The sequence below is a fragment of the Microcaecilia unicolor genome, chromosome 9, assembly GCF_901765095.1.
Source record: "Microcaecilia unicolor chromosome 9, aMicUni1.1, whole genome shotgun sequence".
NCBI classification, from domain to species: domain Eukaryota; kingdom Metazoa; phylum Chordata; class Amphibia; order Gymnophiona; family Siphonopidae; genus Microcaecilia; species Microcaecilia unicolor.
The window spans coordinates 129,898,745-129,922,444 of record NC_044039.1 but is presented as its reverse complement, the minus strand read 5'-3'; the positions used below and the strand labels follow the sequence as shown (position 1 = coordinate 129,922,444).

The 23,700-nt window shown below is 45.0% G+C and overlaps 1 protein-coding gene across 1 annotated transcript in view; it reads left to right on the top strand.

The window, feature by feature from the left end:
• PACS2 (phosphofurin acidic cluster sorting protein 2) overlaps positions 1 to 23,700 on the top strand; it is a 550,048-nt gene that overhangs the window by 449,308 nt on the left and 77,040 nt on the right. Inside the window, exons 16-17 of the mRNA XM_030213995.1 lie at positions 15,249 to 15,403; positions 21,102 to 21,212. Of these exons, the coding sequence (XP_030069855.1) occupies positions 15,249 to 15,403; positions 21,102 to 21,212 (266 nt within the window). The remainder of the gene's footprint in view (positions 1 to 15,248; positions 15,404 to 21,101; positions 21,213 to 23,700) is intronic.

Sequence of the window (23,700 nt, the reverse complement as noted above, 5' to 3'; positions counted from 1 at the left end):
ACAAATATCTGGTCAAGGAAAAGTTCAGGATGCTTTCCCTGGGCACCCTTCTCCCCATGATTCAGGAAAACGATTGGCTATGCTCTCTGGACTTGAAGGACGCCTACACGCACATCCCGATACTGCCAGCTCACAGACAGTATCTGCGATTTCAGCTAGGCACACGTCACTTCCAGTACTGTGTGCTACCCTTTGGGCTCACCTCTGCGCCCAGAGTGTTCACGAAGTGCTTGGCTGTAGTAGCAGCGGCACTTCACAGACTGGGGGTGCATGTGTTCCCTTATCTCGACGATTGGCTGGTGAAGAACACATCCGAAGCAGGAGCTCTACAGTCCATGCAGATGACTATTCGCCTCCTGGAGCTACTGGGGTTTGTGATAAATTATCCAAAGTCCCATCTTCTCCCACTGCAGAGACTCGAATTCATAGGAGCTCTGCTGGATTCTCGGACGGCTCGTGTCTATCTCCCAGAGGCGAGAGCCAACAACTTCTTGTCCTTCGTCTCGCGGGTGCGAGCGTCCCAGCAGATCACAGCTCGGCAGATGTTGAGATTGCTGGGCCACATGGCCTCCACAGTTCATGTGACTCCCATGGCCCGCCTTCACATGAGACCTGCTCAATGGACCCTAGCTTCCCAGTGGTTTCAGGCTGCTGGGGATCTAGAAGACGTGATCCACCTGTCCATGAGTTTTCTCGAATCCCTGTATTGGTGGACAATTTGGTCCAATTTGACTCTGGGACGCCCTTTCCAAATTCCTGAGCCACAAAAAGTGCTGACTACGGATGCGTCTCTCCTGGGGTGGGGAGCTCATGTCGATGGGCTTCACACCCAAGGAAGCTGGTCCCTCCAGGAACGCGATCTGCAGATCAATCTCCTGGAGTTACGAGCGGTCTGGAACGCTCTGAAGGCTTTCAGAGATCGGCTGTTCCACCAAATTATCCAAATTCAGACAGACAACCAGGTTGCCATGTATTACATCAACAAGCAGGGGGGCACCGGATCTCGACCCCTGTGTCAGGAAGCCGTCAGCATGTGGCTCTGGGCTCGCCGCCACGGCATGGTGCTCCAAGCCACATACCTGGCAGGCGTAAACAACAGTCTGGCCGACAGGTTGAGCAGGATCATGCAACCTCACGAGTGGTCGCTCAACTCCCGAGTGGTGCACCAGATCTTCCAAGTGTGGGGCACCCCCTTGGTAGATCTCTTCGCTTCTCGAGCCAACCATAAGGTCCCTCAGTTCTGTTCCAGGCTACAGGCCCACGGCAGACTGGCATCAGATGCCTTCCTCCTGGACTGGGGGGAAGGTCTACTGTATGCTTATCCTCCCATACCTCTGGTGGGGAAGACTTTGTTGAAACTCAAGTAAGACCGAGGCACCATGATTCTGATTGCTCCCTTTTGGCCGCGTCAGATCTGGTTCCCTCTTCTTCTGGAGTTATCCTCCGAAGAACCGTGGAGATTGGAGTGTTTTCCGACCCTCATCACACAGAACGAAGGGGCACTTCTGCATCCCAGCCTCCGGTCCCTGGCTCTCACGGCCTGGATGTTGAGAGCGTAGACTTTGCCTCTTTGGGTCTGTCAGAGGGTGTCTCCCGCATCTTGCTTGCGTCCAGGAAAGATTCCACTAAGAGGAGTTACTTCTTTCTATGGAGGAGGTTTGCCGTCTGGTGTGACAGCAAGGCCCTAGATCCTCGCTCTTGTCCTACACAGACCCTGCTTGAATACCTTCTGCACTTGTCTGAGTCTGGTCTCAAGACCAACTCTGTAAGGGTTCACCTTAGCGCAATCAGTGCATACCATTACCGTGTGGAAGGTAAGCTGATCTCAGGACAGCCTTTAGTTGTTCGCTTCATGAGAGGTTTGCTTTTGTCAAAGCCCCCTGTCAAACCTCCTACAGTGTCATGGGATCTCAATGTCGTTCTCACCCAGCTGATGAAACCTCCTTTTGAGCCACTGAACTCCTGCCATCTGAAGTACTTGACCTGGAAGGTCATTTTCTTGGTGGCAGTTACTTCAGCTCGTAGAGTCAGTGAGCTGCAGGCCTTGGTAGCCCAGGCCCCTTACACCAAATTTCATCATAACAGAGTAGTCCTCCGCACTCACCCTAAGTTCTTGCCAAAGGTTGTGTCGGAGTTCCATCTGAACCAGTCAATTGTCTTGCCAACATTCTTTCCCCGTCCTCATTCCTGCCCTGCTGAACGTCAGCTGCACACATTGGACTGCAAAAGAGCATTGGCCTTCTATCTGGAGCGGACACAGCCCAACAGACAGTCCGCCCAATTGTTTGTTTCTTTTGATCCCAACAGGAGGGGAGTGGCTGTGGGGAAACGCACCATATCCAATTGGCTAGCAGATTGCATTTCCTTCACTTACGCCCAGGCTGTCAGTGCTTCAGAATCTGTTCGGGGTTTAGAATCCAACTCCACCCCCCTAGGCCCATGTTTTTTCTGTTCCAGGCTACACTCTCAGTTAGTTGGAAAAATTGTTAGGTCAATCTCAGTTATGTCCTCGCCGTTGCGAGGTCCAATTGACCATGTTTGTTGTTTTGAGTGAGCCTGGGGGCTAGGGATACCCCATCAGTGAGAACAAGCAGCCTGCTTGTCCTCAGAGAAAGCGAATGCTTCATACCTGTAGAAGGTATTCTCCGAGGACAGCAGGCTGATTGTTCTCACAAACCCGCCCGCCTCCCCTTTTGGAGTTGTGTCTTCCCTTCTCTTTGTCTTGCTACATATGAGACTGGCCGGCACGAGCCGGTTTCGAGCGGGAAGATGGCCGCGCATGCGCGGTGCGCATGGGCGCGCGAGGGCTAGCAAAGGCTTTTGCTAGTGAAGATTCCGATTGGAGGGGCTGCCGTGGACGTCACCCATCAGTGAGAACAATCAGCCTGCTGTCCTCGGAGAATACCTTCTACAGGTATGTAGCATTCGCTTTAAATCTTAACCACCAATAATTAGCCCATGCTTCTTATTTTTGTAGATCACTTCTGTTGCTTTTCATTCCCTTCATGTTATCCACTCTGTTGCTAATCGTTGTTTCATCCGCAAAAATGCACCCATTTCCTTCTAATCCTTCAATATTGCTCACCAAAATACTGAACAGAACAGGCCCGAAGATGGATCCCTAAAGCATACCACTAGTCACCTTTTTCTTCCATTTACCATCACCACCTGTCTTCTGTCAATTAACTACTTTGGATCTCATCATCAAGCTGCTCAGTTTATTCTTAGGGCTCTAATGAGGAGCAAGATCAAAGGCTTTGCTGTAATCTAAATAGATCAAATCCAGTGTGTGTCCTTGATCCAGTTTTTGTCACCCAATCAAATTTCTTTGATGTGATCTACCTTTGGTGAAACCATGTTGCCTTGGATCTTGTATGGCAATGAATTATAGAAAGTTCATTATTTCTTCAGCAGCATCTCCATTATCTTACCCACACTGAGGTAAGACGTACCCGTTTGTACTTTCCCATCCCTACTCTGTTCTCACTTTTGCAAAGGACCACATCAGCTTTTTTCCAGTCATGTGGAACTTCCTCCATTTCTTAAAATCTATTAAGCACATCCTCTAGAGGACCCTCTAATACCTCTCTTAGCTTCTTTAGTATCCTGGGATATATCTCATCAGTCCCATGGTTTTGCCCACTTTATTTATTATTACATTTGTACCCCGCGCTTTCCCACTCAAAGCAGGTTCAATGCGGCTTACATAATAATATGGATTACAGAGTATTGATAGAGAAAATATTAGTTAATATTTTCTCTACCTACCTATCTCTTTTTATTACTCTGCTATAGAGATTGTTTTGCAAGCTTCATGAACACTAGTTTGTTAATGTATGTTATCTAAGCCATTCCCATATGTATCTTTGTCAGTCATCTGTGGACCTTTTTCATGTTTTTCTTCTGTGAACACTGAACAGAAGTATTTCATTGAGCATTTTCACTTTTCTATCATATTCCACACATTGTTTGTGATGATCTCAGTGGTGTAGGGAGGAATTTCTACAAGGGAGGTGGGAGGGGTAAAGTAAGTTTTTTTTGCATTACCCAACAGAGCTTTCTGTGGAGCAGCTAGTAATAGGAAAGGTGATGATGATAAGAATCTGGTGGGGGGGGGGGGGGGGGGGGGGGGGGGGGGGGGGGGGGGGGGGGGGGGAGGAGAAGCAAATGCCCCTCTTTCCTCCTCCCTGTACCCATGGATCTTCTGTAGTGAACACTATCTTTTTTTTTTTTCTTGATTTTTGCTGCTACTACTATGGAGAGCAATGTCTTCTCCCTTTTAATCTTTTATAGGTAGCCCTTTTCAGTTTAGCCTGCTTTCTTTCCACATCCCTTATTTCCTTCTGCCCTCCCAACTCCTCCTTCAGATACTTTCCCATTTTACAAAAGCCATCATATTTGAAATCCAGAACTTTGAGTTTGGTGTGTTTTAGATGCCTCCTTAGCTTTTGTATCTGACCACACCAAGTAGTGATCACTGTCATCAAGTGGGTGCCCACCTGGACATTAGATATATTTTCTCAATTCATGAGTACTGGATCTAGCATAGATGCTCCCCTAGTGGGTTCCTACACCATTTGTCTGAGCGAAGCCCCTTCTTTGGCATCCATAATCTTTCTTTTTTTTTCACAGATTTAATGATGGGATATTCCAGTCCACAGTCGATTGATTAAAGTCACCCAGTACCATTTCCTCTTTCGTTCCCACCTTTATAGTATCATTTATCAAATACCTGTCTATCTCTTCTATTTGAGATGGGGGTCTGTAGACTACACCAGTGTGGATGAAAATGCCATCTTTTTCCAATACAATCCACGGGGCTTACTCCTTCCCCCATGCCTGCTGTATTTCAACTGTTTTAAGGTTTTGACAGAGAGCTACTCTTCCTCCTTTTTTGCCATTGCTATCCCACCTGAATAGATTATAGTTGGGAAAATATCTACATCTGTAGTCTAACAGGGCGATTTACCTGTGATTGTATGATATTCTCACGTGTGGGTGACGTTATCCATGGAGCTCAGTGTGGACACTGCCATAGTGCACTGTCACTTTAAAACTTTGAGGCAGTGCCCCAACTGCGCATGCGTGGGTGCCTTCCCACCCGACGCTTGAGCGTAGAACCAACAGTCTAGCATTATCCGCTGAACAGAGAGGTTGCTTTTCTAATCTCTCCACATAAGTACATAAGAATTGCCATACCGGGACAGACCAAAGGTCCATCAAGCCCAGTATCCTTTTTCCAACAGTGGCCAATCCAGGTTACAAGTTCCTGGCAAGATCCCAAAACAATACAATACATTTTGTGCTGCTTATCTTGAATAAGCAGTGGATTTTCCCCAAGTCCATCTTACTAATGGCTTATGGACTTTTCTTTTAGGAAGTTATCCAAACCTTTTTTAAACCCCACTAAGCTAACTGCTTTTACCACATTCTCTGGCAATGAATTCCAGAGTTTAATTACACGTTGAGTGAAGAAACATTTTTTCCGATTTGTTTTAAATTTACTACTTTGTAGCTTCATTGTGTTCCCCCTAGTCCTAGTATTTTTGGAATGAGTAAATTCATGTCTACCCATTCCACTCCACTTATTATTTTATAGACCTCTATCATATCTCCCCTCAGCCGTCTTTTCTCCAAGCTGATGAGCCCTAGCTACTTTAGCCTTTCCTCATAGGGAAGTTGTCCCATCCCCTTTATCATTTTGTCGCCCTTCTCTGTACCTTTTCTAATTCCACTATATTTTTTTGAGATGCGGTGACCAGAGTTGCACACAATATTTGAGGTGCAGTTGCACTATGGAGCGATACAAAGGTATTATAACATCCTCATTTTTGTTCTCCATTCCTTTCCTAATAATACCTAACGGCGCATCAAACTTTGCCTTTCGATGCTTTCCCTTTTTCGGGATATTTTGTTTCATTTTCTTCTTTTTCTCTATTAATTTTGTTCAATTTATTCATTTTCAAATTATTTTTCATTTTAAATTTTTTCAGTCCTTGGGCCTCTGAACCCTTTTTTTGCCCTGGAAGCAACCATTTTCGGTACGTGACTACTCGAGTTCCCCAGGCCATCGAGCCTTTCATCCTTCCATCACGCATTTTTCCTTCCATGTCTGCGAGGGTGCCGAGTGGCTTTAAAAAAAAAGTGTGCTCAATGCAGTGGAACCATTTCAGGTACAGACCCCCATAACTGGTGTGTTCAGTGCTTGGGTCCGGAGCACCAGGACATACAGTCTGGCCTCTGCCTACACATGCAAATGAGGATGCTTAAAGCCCGCAGAGTCCAGCGTGAAAAACATTTTGCTTCTGCATTGGCACCTACATCAAGCATGGCAGGAGATTTTGCACTTGACACGGAACCTGCGTTGGCATCGACATTCGGGTGCACCGACACGACATCAAGAGGGTCTGAAGTTGGACTCAGTGCCACAACCGCATGACTTTACGTTATCTTCGTTGGTGCTGCATACATCAAGGGACCTGCAGCATAAGAAAACCTAAGAAGCATCACCATCATTCTCCCTCCAGGTACTCTAACAACGCCTTCCCTGCATCAACATCCTCGATGTACAGGAAGTTGTCCATGCCACAGTGATCGCTCTCCTCCTCTCCAACTTCTTTCTTATTGAGAGTCTTCGAGGCCTTCAAATCTGCTACTCCTGCACAGGCTACAATTCAGGCTGCATCCACACTTCTTTCTCAGCCGGTACCACACCTACTCTACAGGACAAAATCTATGTTCAAAGAGGAGCTCTCAGGGCTACTTCATTTGCAGTCTATACAGGCTTACAGTGTGCCTGTGCCAGCCTCAGCCCAGCCCATCAGTACATTACAAAGAGAGTCACGGGAGAGTCCCCACACACCGGGGGGCACCAGGAACCCGACCAAACACATGCGTCTTCATCAGCAGAGGAACTTTCTCCAGCCTTGGAGACTCATCTGCCTTGACGCACCTTGTCATAGAGCCAATGCTCTAGTTGACACACTCTTCCACGTACTTCCCAAGAACAATACTTGAAGTCTGACCTCTCCTGGGAAACAGAGCAGGATCCACAGGACCTCTCAGCTGAGGAGGCCTTTGGAATTCCATCTGAGCCTTTCTTCGCCACCTCAGAGACATATGTCTCCTCCAGAAAGTATATCCTTTCCTGGCTTTGTCTGTTAAATGGCCCAAGTCATACCTTTCAAATTGGAGACAGAGGAAGAACCTGGTTCAGAGCTCTTTGAGATTCTAGATCCTGACTCTCCTAGAGAAGGAATCACTTTTCTGCTTCATACTATTATGAAGAATATTTTGATCAAAAATTGGGAGACTCCACTGACCGTTGAAGTTGCTCTAAAGAAAATTGATACAAGGTACAGGATACAGTAATGTACTGGGTTGGAAAAAAAAAAACTCATTTACCCAGTGCTTTTTTTGTAGAAAAAAAGGTGCCGGTACTCATTATGGGCGGGGTCACCACATATGGCTCCACCCCTGATAGCCACACCCACATTAACCACACCCCCTATACCAGCCATGGCGCATATAAACAGACATCATTGAAAATATTATAGTACTATAGGAGAAAAAAATAACGTGATTTTTTTCATTATAAATAATCTCTGTAAGCTCTTACAGCTCCAGTATACCCAGTGCAAAATAAGACAGCCAATGTAAATTCTCAAATTGGACATAATTACAAACACTAAAATGAAAATAAAATGATTTTTTTCTACCTTTGTTGTCTGGTGACTGTTTTTCTTTCCATATTGGTCCCAGTCTGTGATTCTGCTTTCTTTTCGCTTAACTCTTCTGTGCCATTTGTCATTTTTGTCTCCTTTTTCTTTGCTTTCTTCAATATTTTTCAGGCTCTCTCTCTGTCCAGATTTAATTCATTCTTACTATCCATTCTTTAATGTCCTTCATCTACCTGTGGCTTTTCATCTTTTCCTCACCCTTGTTCTCCCCATGCCCCTTCCTCTTATTCTCCAGTCTTTCTCTATTCCCCTTTTCCATCCAGCAGCTCTGCTTTCTCTCCCCATCCTTCCAGTGTCTCCCCTATTTCTTTCTGCATTCTTCCATCCAGCATCTTCCCTCTCTCTCTCCCCATCCTTCCATCTGTTTTCCCCCTCTCTCTCCCCATCCTTCCATCTGTTTTTCCCTCTCTCCCCAATCCTTCCCTCTGTTTTCCCTTTCTCTCTCTCCCCAATCCTTCCCTGTTTTCCCTCTCTCTCTATCCCCATCCTTCCATCTGTTTTCCCCTCTCTCCCCAATCCTTCCATCTGTTTTTCCCTCTCTCTCCCCATCCTTCCATCTGTTTTTCCCTCTCTCCCCAATCCTTCCCTCTGTTTTCCCTTTCTCTCTCTCCCCAATCCTTCCCTGTTTTCCCTCTCTCTCTATCCCCATCCTTCCATCTGTTTTCCCCTCTCTCCCCAATCCTTCCATCTGTTTTTCCCTCTCTCCCCATCCTTCCATCTGTTTTTCCCTCTCTCCCCAATCCTTCCCTCTGTTTTCCCTTTCTCTCTCTCCCCAATCCTTCCCTGTTTTCCCTCTCTCTCTATCCCCATCCTTCCATCTGTTTTCCCCTCTCCCCAATCCTTCCATCTGTTTTTCCCTCTCTCTCCCCATCCTTCCATCTGTTTTTCCCTCTCTCCCCAATCCTTCCCTCTGTTTTCCCTTTCTCTCTCTCCCCAATCCTTCCCTGTTTTCCCTCTCTCTCTATCCCCATCCTTCCATCTGTTTTCCCCTCTCTCCCCAATCCTTCCATCTGTTTTTCCCTCTCTCTCCCCATCCTTCCATCTGTTTTTCCCTCTCTCCCCAATCCTTCCCTCTGTTTTCCCTTTCTCTCTCTCCCCAATCCTTCCCTGTTTTCCCTCTCTCTCTATCCCCATCCTTCCATCTGTTTTCCCCTCTCTCCCCAATCCTTCCATCTGTTTTTCCCTCTCTCTCCCCATCCTTCCATCTGTTTTTCCCTCTCTCCCCAATCCTTCCCTCTGTTTTCCCTTTCTCTCTCTCCCCAATCCTTCCCTGTTTTCCCTCTCTCTCTATCCCCATCCTTCCATCTGTTTTCCCCTCTCTCCCCAATCCTTCCATCTGTTTTTCCCTCTCTCCCCATCCTTCCATCTGTTTTTCCCTCTCTCCCCAATCCTTCCCTCTGTTTTCCCTTTCTCTCTCTCCCCAATCCTTCCCTGTTTTCCCTCTCTCTCTATCCCCATCCTTCCATCTGTTTTCCCCTCTCTCCCCAATCCTTCCATCTGTTTTTCCCTCTCTCTCCCCATCCTTCCATCTGTTTTTCCCTCTCTCTCTCCCCAATCCTTCCCTGTTTTCCCTCTTTCTCTCTCTCCCCAATCCTTCCCTCTGTTGTTTTCCCTCTTTCTCTCTCTCTCCCCAATTCTTCCCTCTGTTGTTTTCCCTCTCTCCAATCCTTCCCTCTGTTGGATTCCCTCTCCCTGCCAAGTTTGGCGCGAACGGCGCGAAGACGCGACGCACGCGGCACCAGCCCCTATTTCCGGCCGCTGCTGCTTCTCCTGTTGTTGAGCAGCAGCGGCCGCTACACAAAGAAAAAGAAGATTAAAAAAAAATTGAAACCTGGCTGAAACTCGCCACCCCGGCACTGTAGACAGCCATTAGGCATTGGCTGTTGCCCCGCAGCTGCTCCTCCTCTTGCCTCTACGTCACTGCCCCTGGAGGAAGACCCCGGAGGAGCGCAGTGACGTAGAGGCAAGAGGAGGAGCGGCTGCGGGGCAACAGCCAATGCTTAATGGCTGTCTACAGTGCCGGGGTGCAGCGTTTCAGCCAGGTTTGAAGTTTTTTTTTAAATCTTTTTCTTTGTGTAGCGGCCGCTGCTGCTCAACAGGAGAAGCAGCAGCAGCAGCGGCCGGAAATGGGGGCTGGCACTGCGTGCGGGACATGGACTCACGGGGCGGGGGGAGCAAAAAAAAAAGGTGCCGGTACGCCGTACCGTTGCGTACCGGCACAAAAAAAGCACTGCATTTACCTCATCATTCCTTAGTTGTGGAATATGCTTTAAAATGTACTTGCAGTATAAGATCCCATGCTTCTGCTCCTCCAGGCAGAGAATCTAGAACATTAGATTCTTTTGGCAGAAGAACTTTTCAGGCCTTAATGCTAATCAATCACATATTAATCAACTTTATTCCACAATTTACTTAAAGCCTCTAATACAAAGTACTCTCTCCTTTGCAGACTTTCTTCCTCATGAAAAGGCTGATGAGTTCCTGAAGCTTCACAGGAAAGTTCTATGTTGTCACAAATATCTGGGGAGACCATCCTTTGCCTTTGATGTCTCTTCTCACATTTCCCTCGTCATGGAGATAACTTATTTGGTGACAAAGTTGAGGAAGTGGCCGACCTAATTAAAATCATACAGATACCATTAAAGCTCTGTCCAGGCCACAGACTTCTGCTGCCTCTTATAGAAAATTCGCAGGAGGTTTTCGACACTCCAATTACTATACGTCTAAACATCATTACACTCCCACTCCTCTTCTCCCTCAAAGGACTACACCCCAAGGCTCGTGTTCATGGCAGCAGTGGGGAACAAAAATCTCGGTTTTTAACTCCTTCCTAGAGAGGATTGCCACCATACAGTTGTCTGTGCCGAGCGACTTACCAGTAGGAGGCTGACTTATGCTCTTTCAACAGAGGTGGCCGCTCATAACTTCCTACTATTAGGTGCTACGTATCATCCAACATGGTTAAGCTGTATGTTGGGGAAAAAAGACCTCCTGACCATCCACCAAGGAAGTCTTGTTTCAGCTTCCTCCAAATGACAGTACTTTGAGAGGAGCTCTCTGGCCTCCTGTGGCAGAATTCAGTAAAAACCAGTTCCTCCGCCAGAAAGGGGTCGGGGGTTCTACTCCAGATACTTTCTTCTACCAATACATATGGGGGGATGGGGGACCAACCAATTCTCGACTTGTGAGATTTAAACAAATTTCTACTAGAAGAAAAATTTTGCATGTTTCCCTGAAAATACTTCTCCCATGATACAACTGAATGACTGGCATACAAACACATACCAATTCTTCCTGCGCACAGAAAGTTCCTCCACTTCTGCTGTGGGACTCTTCGTTATCAGTACAAAGTGTTGCTGTTTGGCTTGGCTTCAGTCTCATGAGTCTTCATGAAGTGCCTGACAGTGGTAGCTGCAACTCTGCAGGTAGGGCATACACATCTACCACTACCTTGATGACTGTTTAATCAAGGCAGCCTCCCGAGAGGTGGTACAGACCTCAGTTCAATCCACCGTAAGGCTCCTCAGCTTTGTGATAAATGCCCCCAAATCACATCTTCAACCTGTTCAGGCCTTATAGTTCATTGAGAGCAAACAACAACAATGCATCACTCCTCTCAGGTTTCCAAATCCCACTAGGTATCTGTTCATCAGATGCTCCTTCTACTCGGTCACACGGCTTCAACAGTCCATATAACCTCATTGGTTTGACTCCACTTCCAAATTCCTCAGTGGACACTGTTCTCTCAGTGGTCTCAAGCCACAGGATTGCTCTTGGCCCCTATTTAAGTTACACCACAGCTACACCACTCTCTACTGTGGTAGATGGTATCTCAGAATCTTACCAGGGGACATCCATTTCAACCCCTTCTACATCACAAAGCCCTCACCACGAATGTCTCCATAGTAGGTTGAGGTGCGCACCTTGAGGGTCTCCACACACAAGGGTCTTGGTCTCCATGGGAGAAATGACATATCAATCTTCTGTAATTGTGAGCAGTCTGAAACACCCTCAAAACTTTCCATGACTGCATACTTGATCAGATAATGCTCGTTCACACAGTCAACCAGGTTGCAGTGTATTACCTCAACAAACAAGGAGGAACAGGTTCTTACCATCTTTGTTGACAAACAATCCAGATATAGACTTGGTCTGTCTCTCGAAACATCTCTATTAGAGCTATTTACCTAGCCGGCAAACAGAATGTGATGGCAGACAAATTGAGCAGAGTCCTTCAGCCTCACAAATGGTAACTCAGCTTGCCTGTAGCTTGTTGAATATTCCAACAGTGGGGAACCCCAGTGATAGACCTGCTTCCTTCTTCTCAGAACCAGCTTCCTTGCTTTTGTTCCAGACTCTATGCTCCCAACCGTGTAGCCACAGATGCTTTCTTACTCTGCTGGGGAACAGATCTTCTGTATGTCTTTCCCCCACTGCCTTTCATAGGAAAAACTCTTCTCAAACTACGTTGAGACCAATGGACCATGATCCTAATTTCTCCCTACTGGCCACATAAAATTTGGTTCCCTCGTCTCCTGGAATTATCGTCCAAGGAACCATTGAGGTTAGATCCTTTTTCAGCCCTAATAACACAGAATGAGGGAGGTCTCTCCTCCACTCAGACCCATGCTCTCTGGCCCTGACTGCTTGGTTTTTGATGACATAAACTTAAGTTCCTTAAACTTTTCCAGGAGGAGTTTCAAGAATGCTGTTAGCCTCTAGGAACCCTTCTACACCGAAATGTTACCATTTCAGAGGAGAAGAGTTTCTTCTGGTGTACAGCCAGAGCCCTCGACCCTGCTAGGTGCTTTCTCCCAATCCTTATGGAGTATCTCCTCCATCTTTCCAATTCTGGTCTCAAACCTTACATGCTATTAGCGCTTTTCATTCTAGAATTGATAAGCCAATTTCTGTTCATCCCTTAATAGATTCATGAAAATGTTTTCATGCCAAACCTTGTATCAGACCACCTCTGGTGGCATAGGATCTCAGTGTCATCCTTGCAGCTCTCATGAGACCTTCATTTGAACCACTCCATCCATCCCTTTTCCGTGAAGTTACTCACATATAAAGTATTGTTCTTAATAGCACTTTCTTCTGCCAGAAGAGTAAGCGAACTTCAAGCCTTTGTTGCAGACCCTCCTTACACCAAGTTCTACCACGACATGGTTGTTCTCCGAACTCACCCCAAATTCTCCCTAAAGTGGTATCAGATTTCCACCTCATTCAGTCCATTGTACTTCTTGTCTTTTTCCCTAAGTCGCTCTCTCATCCTGAAGAAGCAACACTGCTTACTTTAGACTTCAAGCAGGCATTAGCATATTATCTTGAGTGTACAAAACTTCCTAGGAAGTCCTTCCAGGTTTTTGTATCCTTCAGTCCTAACAGATTAGAGATTCTGAACACCAAATGTACTTATCTGTACTTGGCTGGCTTGACCCTTCATGGCTGTGTCATTGTTCACAATGTAAGAGCCATGGAGGCTTCAGGAGCCCATTTCCGCTGTGCGCCAATTGAAGAAATTTTCAAGGCAGCAACATGGTCTTCTGTCCACACCTTCACTGCTCACTACTATCTGGAGCAGCATTCTAGTGGGTTAGCAGGTTTGGACAAGCAGTTATGCAAAATCATTTTACTACGTAAGTCAACTTTGCCCTCCAGACCCTTTTTTCCTACTATTCTCACTTTCTGTTTGGTTGCCAGGTTTCATTTTTATCTTGTGAGCCTGGTAGCTAATGAATCCCACATGTGAGAATATCATGCCTGCTTTACCCCCTCCCCCTTTGGAATTGTCTTTTTAGCTTTAGTATTGTACTGCTGGCGTGCTTAAGCATCAGGTGGAAAGTCACCCATGTATATGCGGTGGGGGGGCACTGCCTCAAAGTTTTAAAGTGACAGTGCACTATGGCAGTGTCCGCAGCTGGCTCTGTGGATGGTGTTACCCACATATGAGAATATATGCCTGCTGTCCTTGGAGAACACCTGCTACAGGTAAGAAACTTTGCTTTATAGTAATTTCTTAATGCAAAAAATTGTGTACCCTGCAAAAGAAACTGTACACACAACAAGTAGGAAAAGCATGCTGAGCATAGCTCGTGGAACTCTTTCCATTCTGCATGTCGTTGTTTGAATGGAGTGATATCCGAAAATTCTCTTCATTTAGAAAGAATAAAAAAAATGAAACCTATATATCACACTTTTAGATGTCACTGTCAAAAGATTCCAAAGGATGGATTTTACAGTTTAACTATATTGTCCAATGGTAACATGTAATGGCATGCTTCACCAGTAGTTGGCAATAATAGCATCCATAATAAATTTCAGAGAGAAGGTTTCAGACTAAATTTACAACAAAGACAATGAAATTCATATCTGAATCAGTAAGAAGCAGCCCTGCAGGGATGCTGTTTAGAAAGGTATGCCCTTCTTTTTCACACCTCGGATTGTAAAATGCAGTTTACATAATAGTAACAGAAAACCACTAACACTACTTCATTATAACAATCAACAAATGCTTTTTCTACATGTTCTGTGCACATTATATGCCATGTTTTTGCATGAAGAAATTATCATAACACAGGGTATTCATTGCTTCAGAGAAGGTAGATGCCCATCTTCCCACTTTATTATTAACATGAAATGAGAATTGCAAGTATAGGTGCCCTATTAGACTACAGATGCAGATATTTATTTTAAAGGAACTTGGTTAAAGATGGTTTTTGCTATTCAGAAATTGTTGATGATAAAGGAAATGTTGATTCAGTTGGATTGTAAGAAGACAGGCTGTTATTTTTCTTTTGGCTTGGTGTTCTAAAGCAATATTTCACTTGTATATGGAGCCTTAGCTAACTGTACACCACAGAGAGCCACTTTTCAGGATGTGATCAGGAGAAAGCTTATCTTCTGAACATGTTTTAAATAAAATGTCATCAGGAAGATTTATTTTCAGGATATCTTTAGTGAATGGGTTGAGCTACATTTCTTATGCCATTTCATAGCTCTTAATGTTTCTGTGTTTCTATATGTTCTTACATTTATATAGCCATTCACTTACCTAGTAATGTGGTGGAAGACTGAAGCTTGTCTTTCTGGGCACCCTTGCTGTTGAGAGGAGTACTTGTGTTTTTCTCTACTTTCTTACTAGAGAAACACCCAGGTCCTTAATATAATTTTTCCGGGCAGTTTTTCACTTTTTCCTTATATGTTGGTGAATGGTAAGTTTCTCCGTTCAATTTGATAGACAATTTCATAGACAAGGGCTTTGAAGTAACACCATCTGTATAGTTTGGTGTTTAGATAATATAGTAATTTTATTTTTTAGAATTTCATTGCTGAAATAATTGATTTGGTGCTCATCTGTAAAATAAGGATGGGGAAAGCATGGAGTTGTTTTCTTGTTATAATAGATTTTATATTGCAAACTGCTTTGGTCTGGAAAAGTTAAGCAGTATAACAAGTTTTTAAATAAACATATTCCCCTGTGCTATTTTTTTTTGTTTTTTCTTTCAGTTGTAATTGCAATTCCCAGCCTCCAAATCCAGTTAAAATTGCTGTAGCAGGAGCCCAGAATTATCTCAGTGCAGTTCTGAGACTCTTTGTGGAGCAGCTGTCTCACAAAACCCCTGACTGGCTTGGATACATGAGGTTTCTGATCATCCCCCTAGGTAAATTTCAATAACTGTTTTTTTTATATTCCATTATATTTTATACGAGTTAAAACTGGAAGATCCTCAGAGGAGCTTAAGCTTTTATGATGATCTTGTCTGTCTTCTACTGTTTACACTTCCTATATAATAATTCTCACCTCCAACGTTCTAATGTGCCTGGGACTGTGGCTCCCTCGGAAGTGGTCTGCTAGGCAGTTTAGAATGCACTGACGTCAGTGATGTCACTGACAGCTGATTCCAGCTCCTCCCCCTGCCTGGGAAACAGCTGTCAGTGACCCCCCCCCCTCGGCGCAACATCCAAGCCCCTGCCCTGCAAAACCGCGAGCCAGGCAAGGGGAGGAGTAGGGAAACACATGGAGCGTGTTTCCCTACTCCTCCCCCTGCCTACCAATCAGCTCTCAGTGCCCCCCCTCCGCGCCACCCCCAAGCCCCCCCCCCCCCCCCCCCGACGCATCACCCAAGACCCTCCCCCCGGTGCATCACCAAAGCCCCTACCACCCCCCTCTTGGGTATATCAACTCCCTCGCCACCCGCAGCCGCCAATACTAACGCTGTCCGGCCACTGCTGCTTCTCCTGTGGAGCAGCAGCGGCTGGTACAAAAAGAAAAAAGCCAAAAAAAAAAGATTTTTAACCTGAAACGCGGCTCCGTAGACAGCCATCTGGCATTGGCTGTCGTCACTGCAGCCGCTCCTCCTCTCCCCTCCACGTCACTGCCCCTGCAGGAAGACCCCGGAGGAGCGCAGTGACGTCAGAGGGGAGAGGAGGAGCGGCTGCAGAGATGACAGCCAATGCCAGATGGCTGTCTACGGAGCTGTGTTTCAGGTTTAAAATCTTTTTTTGGCTTTTTTCTTTTTGTACAGGCTGCTGCTGCTCAACAGGAGTCGCAGCAGCGGCCGGACAGTGTTAGTATTGGCGGCTGCGGGTGGCGAGGGGGTTGATGTGCCCGAGGGGGGGTAGGGGCTTGGGTTATGCGCTGGGGGGGTAGGGGTTTGGGTGATGCGCCGAGGGGGGAGCGGAGGGTCACTGGACATGGGTGGCTGGAGGGGGGGAGGGGAGGTCGCTGGACATGGGTGGCTGCGGGGGGGCAGGGAAGAGGGAGGTGGGGAGGGGGTCCTGAGACCAGATGGGTGGCTGCAGGGGAGACAGAAGGGACGCTGCAGGGGGGGGCAGGGGGAGACGAGGGTCGCTGGACATGGGTGGCTACAGGGGGGGCAAGGGGAAAGGAGAGGAGAGTTGTTGGACATGGGTGGCTGCAGGGCAGCAGGGGAGAGGAGGGTCGTTGGACATGGGTGGCTGCAGGGCGGCAGGGGAGAGGAGGGTCGTTGGACATGGGTGGCTGCAGGGCGGCAGGGGAGAGGAGGGCCGTTGGACATGGGTAGCTGCAGGGGGAGAGGAGGGTTGCTGGACATGGGTAGCTGCAGGGGGAGAGGAGGGTTGCTGGACATGGGTTGCTGCAGGGGGGGCAGGGGGAGAGGAGAGTCGCTGGACATGGGTGGCTGCAGGGGGAGAGGAGAGTCGTTGGACATGGGTGGCTGCAGGGGGAGAGGAGGGTCGCTGGACATGGGTGGCTGCAGGGGGAGAGGAGAGTCGTTGGACATGGGTGGCTGCAGGGGGAGAGGAGGGTCGCTGGACATGGGTGGCTGCAGGGGGAGAGGAGAGTCGCTGGACGGTGGCTGCAGGGGGAGCAGGGGAGAGAGAAGGGTCGCTGGACATGCGTGGCTGCAGGGGCAGAGGAGGGTTGGTGGGGAGGGGGTCCTGAGACCAGATGGGTGGCTGCAGGGGAGATAGGAAGAACGCTGCGGGGGGGGGGGGGGGGGGGATTACCTTGCTAGCACCCGTTTCATTGCCTACCGAAACGGGCCTTTTATACTAGTACATAAAGAAAATAGTAGATTGGTTTACCTCTGTGTGGCTCAAATTGAATGCAGAAAAAACAAAGGTTTTATGTTTCAATATGCATCGGTATGTTCCTCATTCTATTGCCATGGAAGATGGAAATACACTGAAAGTGGAAAGAGTCCAGGGTCCTGGGAGTGACCCTTGATTCTTCTCTGTCCATGGAAACTCAGAATAATAATGTTGCACAGAAGGCTTACTTTAAACTTTAACAGCTTCATCTGCTGCGCTCTTATTTTCTGCAACTGGCTATTTTATCGATACTTGATTACAGTAACTCTTTATATTTGAGTATAACAGCGAAGTATATTGCTAAGCTTCAATTGGTTCAGACCTCTGCAGTGAGATTGATCTTTTGCAAATGTAAGTATGACCATGATTCACCTTTGCTTAATAGATTACATTGTCTGCCTGTTCCGGCAAGGATTTATTTTAGTGTTCTGCTTGGTTTTTAAGCTTCTATTTGGTGCTGTCCTGAGGATTTGTCACAAAAACTTAAAACCTTAAATAATTGTTTTACTTCTTGGTAATGTCAGGATTTAACTTTTGAATTTCCATCTGTTAAGAAGCGGAGGCAGGTTGAGCAAGGTTGACGGCGCGGGGGGAGCAAGAGCGGACTTCCGCCGGTGCACATTTTCAGTGCAACCTGACGAAAAAAATAGGTGCCGGCAGAACTCCGTTTGGGGGAGCGGCCGCTCCCCTGGCGCCCCACCTAGCTACGCCACTGCTGTTAAGTATGTTAGATTCAAATCAGTTCTTGCACATTCTTTCTGTTTTCTCGTTGTTCGTTTTTCGAATAGTCGTCCTGTCCAGATTTGTCATTTGAAGGATTGTTTAATTTTTCGGAAGATGCTAAAGATGGCAATTGTTTTCCCATTGTCATTGCTAATTCCGCTTTTGCAGTCTTTGTTTTTCTTATAATATTTGCCTATATGTAATTCCTGATGGTTGTTCAGTTCTCTTGTTAATTGTTAAATTTGTTACCTTGCCTTGAATCTCATTATGGGAAAGTTGGTGGGTTATAAATACCTCATATCATAACATCTTTATGTATTTAGACAGGCTGTCTTCTGAAGAATTCTTTTTGTGAAAATACAGAAGGGGTTAATCCCTCTGTTTAAGATTTATTTTGGTCATTTATAAGAGGCTAATACAAATTAAGTCTTCAACAGATGGCACCTAAATTTTTGTGATGTCATGCTATCCCTAACTTCCTGTTTCCAACTGTATGTGATAGCATGATTAGCCTTACACATGCTGGGACAGTTTCACAGCTGTCTAAAATAAAGTATGCTAAAGTCAGAAAAGTTTTCTTTAATGTATTTGACTTTTATAAATTTGTTTGGTATTTGTTTTGCTGAAAAGTGCCTAGAAACAGCAGGGAGTCTTGAAGATAATAGCATCACAGAACTCAGAGAAATCTGTTAAACCTAAAAATGTACTACTATGTACCAGTGGCGTAGCCACAGGTGGGCCTGGGTGGGCCAGGGCCCACCCAGTTAGGGCTCAGGCCCACCCAACAGTAGCACACGTTTAGCGGTAGCTGGTGGGGATCCCAAGCTCTGCCAGCTGAAGACTTCCCCCTGATGGTAAAGAAAACTCTATTCTCCACGATACCGGCACCTGCGCATGCTCAGTTTTCAGTGCATGCCTGCTACAGACTGCCAGGGTAGAAAGAAGCGTTTTCCCACCAGCTGAGATTTTTTTTTGGGTGGTAGGTGAAGGGGAGAACACTTGGGGCCCACCCACTTCTTGCCTAGGCCCACCTAAAATCTGTTGTCTGGCTACGCCCCTGCTATGTACTACTTGATAAATGTATATACAGTCTTAAAAGAAAGTTATTTAAGCACAAACATCAAAATGGGATATTTTGACTTTTTTTCCAGTATTATAAAAGTAACCATAAAGGTTTAGGGATCTTGCCAGGTATTTGTGACCTGGATTGACCACTGTTGGAAACAGGATGCTGGGCTTGATGGACCTTTGGTCTTTCCCAGTATGGCAATACTTATGTACTTATGTAGGCTTCTTTTAAATAGTCCCATTAATTGATGTTCCTATAATGGCTGTATTTCTCACAGCCTGATTGGTAAGCACAGTGAGAATAGTAAGATTTGGGAATAACAAAATAAATTATTTTAACAGATCATCTTTTAACTAGATCTTGACTATAGGACATTTCTTAGCTTTATGTAATGGTACACTAAAAACATTGAGTGCTGTTCTTTTTTTTTTAATTAAATTTCAGCTGTGTTCTCTTTGATATTTTTGTTGTAGTTTGGTCATCAGTAGGGTATCTTATAAATAGTTAAACACCAGGAAGTGGTATCTGTAGGCAGGTATGAGATATAAAAAACACCCCTAGAAGGAATTGCTTCATGGTTTGTCAAGAAGGGGAAGCTTTTGAAGAAGGCCCCAGCACTTCCTCCTTATGCCCAAAAGCACCAGAAGACAGATGGATCACCCCAGCAAGCTGGAGGAGACAGTGGAAGAAACACAGCGACAAAAGGAAGAACAGCAGCGCTGGTGCCATTGGGAGTGGAGGTTGCAAGTCCAGGGCTGCCAGAGTGGTTGGGAAATTGGGTCCTGCCACCTGAAGAAGAAGCCCAGTGATGTTATATTACTGACAAGGACCACTTGCCCTGCCTGCACAAGACGATAAGGGCTGTTATGGCGAATGATAGGCTGTTTACTGTCAAGGACCCATCCTCCATTAGCAGAAGATACAAAAGGGAAAAGAATGAGCCCTTCTTTACCCATACTGATGTCTATTGCTAATACACCAGTCCCCCAAATGGAGACTGTCTGACTTCTTAGAATATTTATTTTTTATTCCATAAATTGCTCAGGTTGTTAAATGCTGTTTCTACAAATTAAGACTTATATGCGCAGTTTGCTCTTTACTTTTGCCAAATGCGCTTAATATGTTCACTCCTAGTTTCTGTTTTGCAATTAGACTATTGTAATTCATTGTATAAAGGTCTTCAAGTCAAAGATATACGCTGCTTACAGATCATTGAACACTGCTGTTCGTCTCATCACTAATTCACATAAATATGACTATATTACGCCATATCTCAAAGAAGCTCATTTGCTCCCTATTAATCACCATATCACCTACAAACTGGCGTTACTTGTCTTCAAAATACTACAGGCGGAACAACCTCTTTATCTCTTCCGTCATCTCATTCCTTGTAGTCCTGCAGGCGCACTTCGTTCAGTATAACAAAATTATATAGTGGTCCCAAGTCATCGAGAAATAACCCATGAGCACACTAGAGATGTCATACTTACTGTGCAAGGGCCATATATTTGAAATTCACTCCCAGTTTCTATTCGTCTTCAGACATCATTGGATCAATTTAAAATTGACCTCAAAAGGCACGTTTTCAAAGATGCATATAAATAAGTTTCTATCTGCAGCAAATGATCCAGAAGGAACCTTGGAAGATACCTGTAGCTCTCCCTCTTGTTCTTTTCTCCCCTTTCTGTCCTATCAAATATTGTAGTTCTCTTCTTGCCCCCAAAATTGTGTTTGACTTTTTTCTGTTTACTTTGTCTCCTTTTGATTATAATTTAGATTGTAAGCCACTCTGAAGGCTTTCCAAAGGGCGAGATAGTAAACTTTTAATAAACTTGAAAGAGTGAAAGGGAGAGAAGAAATGGGGAGGGGGGAGGAGAGAACATTTCTAGTATATGTTGTACAATCCTTGTAGTGCTGTGTGTTATTTTGATTTGTTTCTTTTGATACATTCTGACAGTTTTGTTTCTTATTCACGTATTGATCTTGCCATGTAGGTTCTCATCCTGTTGCAAAATACCTAGGCTCTGTTGACTACAGGTATAACAACTTCTTTCAAGATTCTGCCTGGAAAGACCTCTTCAGCAAACTTGAAACACAGACCACAAGTAAGAAGCTCATGCCATATTTAAAGCAGCCGTACTGACCAGATTCCTCAAAATGACAATTTGTTATCTGATCCTCTCTTTGCATTTTTTCCCTAATATCTCATTTATTAATTAAACAATATGTGTTGTTTGCATTCCCTGGCTTAATAATTTTCTTCTGAGCCCTCTCTGTAGTTGCTTGGTCATATGCATACATTGAATGTTTTGATGCCATATGTACATGAGGTTTTAGTGATTAGACAGGAGCCATCAAGAAAGAAGTTGCAAAAAGATTTCAATATCTCCTCAACACTGCAGATATGTATTATATTGAAAGCCAGTGGTCTTGACTTTTGTGCATTTTAATTGGCAAGTGAATTACCAAACTCTTTTTTTTTTCCTCAATATTGCTGCTTTTAGGATGCCTAGTATAGTGATAGTTGATGGTTAGTGCTTGATTGGTAACTCCTGGGGGAGTTTCTGCATGACAGCGCAGCACAGAACTTGCGCAGGATTCCTCTGCCCCACAGAGCACACAGAATTCTGCAGTTATTCTGCAGAGATCGCACTGCAGGAGGAAGAGGTTGTGAACTGCTTCGTATCGGGGCACTTCCTCCTCCTTTGCCAGCTTAGACCAGACTGTTTATGTGAACTGTAGGGGTTCTGCAGTTCACATAAGCAGTTAAGTCTAAACCGGCAGAGGAGGAGAAAGCGACCTGATGTGCATTGGTTCCTCATTCTGATGCGTGATCTCTGCGGGGGAGGATGAAACCCAGCTCCAAGAGTACAATGACGTGGGGGGGGGGCAGAGAAAGGTGAATGTGCCATGGGGGGGGGGGGGGCGGTAAAAGGTAAGTGTGCCATTGGGGAGGGGAGGCTGGAGCCTGAAGAGGGAAATAGGAGGAAATTTTAGGCCTTAGGATGGGGAAATTATGTGCAAAAATGTTATAAATAAACAGTGCAGAATTTTCCAAACTTTTGCACAGAATTCCTCCAGGAATACAGTAAGAATGGTTAATGAAGAGGATAATTGAAAACATTTCAGTCAAATGTTTAGTAGGGCATCCCTAAGCCAAGCCCTATAGTGTTATAAGCATTTATAGACGATATTGACCTTGATTAACCAGTTGCAGTGCATAATTTTAATAAGGTGCTTTTATTGTTTAATCCAAAAATTTACCTGAAAACCTATTATAGATTTCTGACATAGGTACTTTCCTGTAGGAATTACTGTTTTTTTTCCTTTGGTTAGATTTTAAGTTATGAAACCTCATTGTTCCGTTTTTAAAATCCTGACATGGTTCTTTTTCTTAGGAGCCTTGGCTTCTTGTTAAATGTAATTTCATTGTTTGACTGCATACAGTGGTATAACCGGCTTAGGGCAGGTAGTGAAATTACTAGAAAATTGATTTGTTAAGAATTTGAACACTGTAAAACTGTACAAGAAATTATTAGGAAACCCTTTTTAGAGAAAATGAATTCAGACACAGAGAAGGAAATTTGCTCATGAATATGAAAAGGGTAGCACATGTGATTGAGTTATATGTGACTTAGTGAGCATGGACCTTTGTCAGAAATGTTGAAATTTGCCCTTGCCTGCTAATTTCCTTTCCTTGAATCCAACTAGACAAATACTAAGGGTTATGTTCCCCTACCAGCAGATGGAGGCAGAGAAACAGATTCCGATAACACCATCTATAATAAGAGGTGCAGCCAGGAAACTTCCAGTATGCTAATGCCAAGCAACTTAGAAAAGGTACAAAAAGCAAGAGAGAACAAAGAAGCTAAGAGCAGTTCCTTTGCAGAGCAAGCTGTATATTTTATTTTATTAAAAAAAAATTTCTTGTATATCACCTGCAAGCCAGGAAGCTATCAAAATGGTGTACATTCAGGTACAGTATGAATTTTTCTGCCCCTTGAGGGCACATGGTTTGAATTTCTCAATGTGTATAGACAAGCTATATATAACCCAAGGAGTAAGAAAGGGACATGGGGCAACCAATCCAGGCGAAACACCAAAAGCTGAGTAGATAAAAATCTTTATTGCCAATGACCAGATATAAAAGACTCAACATGGTTCCATGTTTCAGCAAATGGTATGCTTGCCTCAGGAGTCAATGTATCTGTGTCAATTGTGGATATATTTTCAGTTGGGCAATCTTGTAGCTAGAAAGCTACCTTTGCTAAATTGCCCAGTGACACACCTCAAAAAGCACAGCACCAAGCCTAGCCAAAACATTAAGGTTATAATGCTTGACCAAAGAATGCAGAGAAGACCATGTAGCAGCTCTGCAAATGTCTTCCAAACTGACCACCCTGGACTCTGCCCAGGATGGTCAATCTCTGCCTGAAATCTTTTGGAATGGGCCTTAAGGCCCTGAGGCACTATCTTCTCATGAAGAATATAGGCAGACTCAATAGCTGTTTCAATCCAGCATGCAATGGAAGAAATAGATGCAGTACAATCCTTACAAGGACACTGGAATAGAACAAAAAGATGATCCAAAAA